This window comes from Chanodichthys erythropterus, chromosome 21 (assembly GCF_024489055.1).
Source record: "Chanodichthys erythropterus isolate Z2021 chromosome 21, ASM2448905v1, whole genome shotgun sequence".
NCBI lineage: Eukaryota > Metazoa > Chordata > Actinopteri > Cypriniformes > Xenocyprididae > Chanodichthys > Chanodichthys erythropterus.
The window spans coordinates 8,697,851-8,704,216 of NC_090241.1; the positions used below are offsets into that span (position 1 = coordinate 8,697,851).

General features: G+C 37.2%; 1 protein-coding gene across 2 annotated transcripts in view; it reads left to right on the plus strand.

Annotated features, from left to right (window-relative positions):
• LOC137011073 (protocadherin-9) overlaps positions 1–5,176 on the plus strand; it is a 308,168-nt gene extending 302,992 nt beyond the window's left edge. For both annotated transcript variants that reach the window (XM_067373649.1, XM_067373650.1), the window contains one exon: positions 3,040–5,176. In XM_067373649.1, coding sequence (XP_067229750.1) covers positions 3,040–3,410 — 371 coding nt within the window. In that variant the 3' untranslated portion in view covers positions 3,411–5,176. The remainder of the gene's footprint in view (positions 1–3,039) is intronic.
• Positions 5,177–6,366: the final 1,190 nt, after the last annotated feature.

Below are 6,366 nucleotides of genomic sequence, written 5' to 3' on the forward strand. Positions count from 1 at the left end.
CCTCAGGCTGAAGGAAATGCAAATTCACGCCTTTACAAAATAGGGAGCAGCTCAAACAAACCTTTCAGCTGTGTTGCCGTTCGAAATCAAGAAAAACAAACAAACAAACAAAAAAATGTAACATGAATTTAATGTTTATCTAAAGTAATTTTTGCCTATAATTATGGCTGAATTGGATAATCGAAGAACTTGTTACTTATTTGAAAAAAGTAACTAATTGTTGTAAATTTAAAAGTAATTTCACTTTACTAGTCACTTGAAAAAAAGTAATCTGATTAATTACAGTGTGTAACCTGGTTAGGACCTTCATGCTTATTTTTTTATAATAATCATATGTTTTGTACGATTCACATTGTATAAATTCATACGAAATCACAACCTCATAACATACTGTAGTTACGTTCAGATTGAGATCAGGCTGGGTGTAGCAATGGAACCCGTTCAAACAAACATTGAACAAGTCACAGTTAAGCTCAATTTATTTCAATTCCCACCCCTACTCAAGAGAATCTAACTTTGATTTATACTTAAAGAGAAAATACTAGAGCGAAAACCATTGAGAATGCTGGCATGTCATCTTAGGTTAGAAAAACTAACCAAAACATCAATAAATTAATAAATGTTTTCTGTTGCATCTCACTGTGTGCCGACTATGTTGATCTTGATATTAGTCATCTGTCCTTTGTCCCAATGTATTTTAAAGTGATGCCATAAAAATCTCTTGCTTCAGCGATTCTTCCATTTGCGGTAACTCTGGCAGTCACTTATGCCTTATCACACCAATTATGTAGAGACATGGCGCTTTGGCTTTTTTTTCTCCCCTCATCAGATGCTCATCTTTTCCCCATTTCATTTATTCGTCGTCCGGCTACTGCATGTGGCTGTCTTTCATATACAGTTCACACAGTTCTCGCAAACACAAGTCAGCGATCTCCGATCTCCCTCGACGATGCATTTTTCAAAGCCCTTTGTTCACTGTAGGAAATGTTAGAAATGTTAGTTGTTACGGTGAAAATTAGAGGCAGAATTGAAACCCTAGTGCTCCAAACAGTATTGTATTACACAAAGTGTATGAATAATAGATGCCTTGTGTCCGGGATTCACAGAGTGGTGTTAAAATGAAAGTGTGTTTTCAACAGAACGCTATTATATTACAGCATTATGAAAGTGTTTGGCTTGAATGCAGGTCGTAACGACGTGTTTAATGTGGGTCTGTATTCAGGAAGCTTTTTGTTTGATTGTTTGTGTGACAGATGTGAGTGACATAAGGAAAAGAAGGGATTTTCAGTGTGCTGCTGAACTGGAGCTCTTCTGTGAAGAGATGAGGTGATCGAGTTAATCTAACACCACTTTATATTTAGCAATTCAAGCTTTTTTCCAATCAACTTTAGGCCCAATTTTTATCACTCAGCAGCTGGTGGGAGAGAGAAGCTTTTAAGCTGGACTGAGAACAGTGCAGCCAGCGGTCTGTGATAAGAGCCCAGGGCACAGTCTAGTCACATGCTGTAAAACCAAGAGCATACATTTGGTTTTTAACACTCATAGGGACATTTTAAAACCCTTTTAAGTGTCCAGACGTAGATGTAGTCTGAAAATGCAGTGATCGGCTATGTTCAATCATGTGGAAATAAAACAAACTATATATTGACTTCTGTCACAGTATAACACACTTGAATTATCTTCATTTGGGCAATTAATAATGAATATCATGTAATTATTTTATATAAATTGATGTTTATATCAGTATTTTTCTATTTTCATTTTTCAATAATAATAATGAATCATTTCTTTTAAAATAAATATAATTATAATAAAGTGGTATTTGATTATGATTTCACTTTATTAACTTTAGTTAGTGTGTAATGTTGCTGTTTCAGCATCTGCAAAGTTATGATGCTCAAGATATTTTCTTTCAACGAAATTTCTTTTTAAAGACTACAACAAATGGCTGGTAGGGACTACAACATGCTTCTTCCTGGATTGGTGACATAAACCCTGCCCCTGAGAACACACAACAAAGGGGGTGAGGCCATGTTGGGCTGCTTTAGAGAAGAGGAAGAGTTGTTGTAGTAGAGTGTTGTTGCCATGCTGTCATTTTACGCCGGACAGCTTCACAAACGAGGATCAATTCAATGCTGGATTTGCACAAAAGATTATCATGACGGCACGTGCTAGTCGATGAGTTGAATCAACTCATCATTTTGGCGACGTGAGATTCTCCAGCTTTGTTGTTGTTGAGCAACTGAAACACGAGCTGTTAAAGCTCCTCCCTCTTCTGGAAAGGGGGCCGGGAGCAGCAGCTCATTTGCTTTTAAAGGGACACACACAAAATCGGGATTTTTTTTGCTCACACCCAAATAGGGGAAAATTTGACAAGCTAGAATAAATGATCTGTGGGGGATTTTGAGCTGAAACTTCACAAACACATTCTCCGGACACCAGAGACTTGTATTATATCTTGTAAAATGGGCATTATAGGTCCTCTTTATTATCTGTACATATGCTTTATTGATTGATTTTTTTTTCTTTTCTTTCTTTTTCTGTTGTCTCTCTACATTAAACATTTGTTTGTGACAACTTGTATATAAATAACCCGCAACTTTAATGATGCTTACTGAAGTTACAGTACATGTTTTTGAGGACTAGAATAATTATCAATTACTCATTTTATCTTAACATTGTCCAACCAGGAGTAAATAAATACACAGACCGGCATGTTGCAAATACCAAATGACTCCTTAAGGATTATCTTCATTATATTCTTGATTATATTTGACAGTGCAGTTGAGCTGATGATACCACATCAATTCCCACGATGCACTCTGCATCCTGGCGTGGGTGGAATGTTAGTGTTATTTTCCACTGTATTTAAAGTCAAATATATTCAGCATAGTTTTCTCTTTAGGACATTATTACAAACCTTTAAGACATTATGTTCATCTCATACAGCTTTAATGTTCATTGACTCTAGGTCTATGCTTTGGAAGTTATGACCTCAACGCACAATCCTAAGTAATTTTGCTCTGTTTGTGTCCACAGATGGACCTCTAGGACCGAGAGGCCTAGTGGAGGCCACAGAGATGTGCACCCAAGAGTGTCTGGTGTTGGGCCACTCGGACAACTGTTGGATGCCGCCGAGCCTGAGCTCGTACCCTTCACCCAAGTCCCCCGTTTCCTCTTTCAACAACCAAAAGGAGTGGGCTAAAGAGAGACTGCTCAATGGCCACACCCTGACCCGCAGCTGGAAAGGTGAGCGCGGAAGCCAGGAGCAGTTTGGGGACAGGAAGACCTACGGGAGCTCGGAAGGACATTTTGGCAGCGGCGGTCACATGGCCGACATCCCGTTGGCCAGCCTGAAATCTTACCAGCCCGCCTCTGGCCCTGACAGTCCTAAAGAACAGCAGCTTTAAAAGTGTTTTTGGGTTCATTTTGTGTCCGTCCTCTCTCTCTCTTTCTCTTGGATCATCCCAGCAACTTTTGAGAGCTTTAGTCCAATCCTCTTTTTTCCCCTCCTTTTCTTAGATCGATGCCTATGCGGTGTGATAGTTACGTGTATGGAGTAGACCTTAGACTTTATCGCTTATGCAGGACAGTATACTATGCGAATCCGACTCGCCGACGGCCCGTCTGCGAGGATCTTCTCGTGCAAATCCATAGCTGCCCTCAAACTCCCATGGTTTGCTGCAAATTCACATTAAAAGGGATCATCTTATACTTCGTCTTGAACAGAGACTGCAAACAAACCGTTCAGGATAAACAAAACAGGGCTGTGCTCTATGTATCACGGTTATAAAGAGAAAAAAAAAAAAATAAGAAAAAAAAAAACAATATAACGGCTGACCAATATATACAAATATTGTGACGTGGTTGTTTTTGAGCTGTTTTGGGACTATATTAATCTACACCATCCGAGAAAATGGAATCTACAAATGGAGAAAGCTTTGTGCTAATTAACACTGTTAGTGAAAATCGTTTAGTCTGTCATCGTTGAAGTGTTTGTAAATAGGACTTAATACTAACCGATTTTATGTACTTGTAATAATCACATGGAATAGATCAGTGAACATGACAGCTGTCTTTTATCATTCATTGTGGGATGCGTTGTTTTTATCGGCCTTTTGTCATTAACGTCATTGTCTTCTGGAACAGAGGACCACAGTCCGGATGTGTAAAGCAAGCATACACACGGTTACACACATGCACAAACACACTTAAACACACACACACACACACACCCCCTCTGGAGGAGAATTAACGAACGAATCCTGGATGATAATGTCAATCGGTCATGACATTGCACAGTTGCCCAGTTTTTTGCATTTACTGAGTCGATGAACCTGGCAAACTTATTTTTTCAAAGCTATTTTGTATTATTGATGTAAATGCTCAATTTCTACTTACTGAAATGGAAAGCTTGATGTCTTTTCCTCAACAAAAAAAAGAAAGAAGAACAATTACAATTCAACAGCAATATATTTGTAAATTCTCGACATCTAATTTCAAATGTCATTCTTGTACATGTTTAAATGAACTCGTGCTTTAATTGAGAGTAGTATTTGAGAAATAAGTCCTTTTTCTTTCATAATATATCGTGTATGCCCACGATTTTTGACATGCAAGAGAATTGAGTGTAGTTTTCATGTCTGTGAATTCATGACATATGCTACGTATCGTACCGATCTAAACAATCGCTGGCAGCGAAACATCAGCAGCCCCTAGTCTCCGAATGCCGAACACAGTAAATGTTTGTCAGGCGCCAACATGCTCAGTCATTCCAGAGGAAAAGTAAATAAATAAAAAATACACTGTCCAAACTGGAGAAGGTATTAAAAGACAGAAAAAAAAAAAAAAAAAAACAATGAACAGAACGTGATCAAAAGAGCATGTGCATAATTTAAGGACTGAGATTTTGGGTTGATTTCTGTTTTTTCTTTAAATGTTTGGCCTGTTCTTTTTTCCCTTCTTGTCACATGGCATGGCAGCCAGTTCAGACGATGAAACCGCATGCTTAATGAGACAAATAGCTTTAAAATGACTTAGTTTCACCTTCTTTTCATTCAGTTGATGATTATTGATTTGTAACGCAGTGAGATCATTCATTTTGTATAGCACCTTTATGTTTGATCACAATATTTAAAGTACAAAAAAGGGTATAAAAAAACAATATGAAAAGAGAAAAGAGTGGGTGTGAGTTGCTTTCAGCAGTATGTTTGTTGGTTGTGGGGACATTTGACATCATAGATATTTAAACAGTTACTCCTTGTTACTGCTCTACAGGTATACCGCTACTGCAATAAATGTTTTAAATTTGTGCATGTTTGTGCCTTTTTTTGTTTCTCGCTAGATTGCCTCATCTTCAGATGCTACATTTATTTTATGGGAATATTTAACATAGGCTTCTTCTACCATGTACTTATGGTCATTAAGCAGTTTTATTGCTCAGTGGTTGATCTTTCAGAGCTCAGGAGATTTAATGGTGGTCTTTAAAATATCACTAAATATTGGTTTTGATGAGAATTTAAATGTTTGTGTTCATATTAAATTCTTGAACTTTTAAGTTAGCAAGTTCCAGGACTTTATTTATTATTATAATTATTATTTTCCTTCTGGAGAAACATCTGAAAAACTCTGAGTGAATCAATTGAGTTTAGATCGCATTGATCTGTCTTTCCTACGTCTCAAATATATACGTGACCCGCACTGGCAAAATGAGTCAGAATGTGCACAGGCTAATTACGAGCTACAGGCAAAAGTCAAAAATGTTGATTTTGGTCGATTTTGAGGATTTCACAAAAATTAGTTCATTAAGCCCTCGTTTAGTGATCCAAATGCTTCAAATAGCAATTAAATATCTAAAAGTAACTTTATTTGTATATTTTCTGCCGGTTTTCTCTGCTCACTTCACCACTCGTGCTTTCCCTCAGCACAAGTATGGTATCGTTTTAAAGCGCAGCATTCCAAATTTGAGGATATTCATAGCAAATTTGTGATGGCATGAGTCTGAACCAATGAAATGTGATTTTCAAACTCATACTGATGTAAACAAATCGATCTTACTCACGCTGACAGATAGACCTGAAGCGCGCGCACAAAGATGCCTCAGAATGCGCGCAATCCCAGTACACACATATAAACAGAATTACAGCACTTCAAAATATTGAAAAAAAAAAAAAAAAGTTGAATATTTATTTTTCCTATAATTTGGTTTTGATGAGATTTTTGAACCTTCAAATAACTATAAGGGGTCATATAATGCCACTTTTACAATATGTAAAATAAGTCTCTGATGTCCCCAGAGTGTGTGTGTAGTTTTAGCTCAAAATACCCCACAGATCATTTTTATAGCATGTTAAATTTGTCACTTTT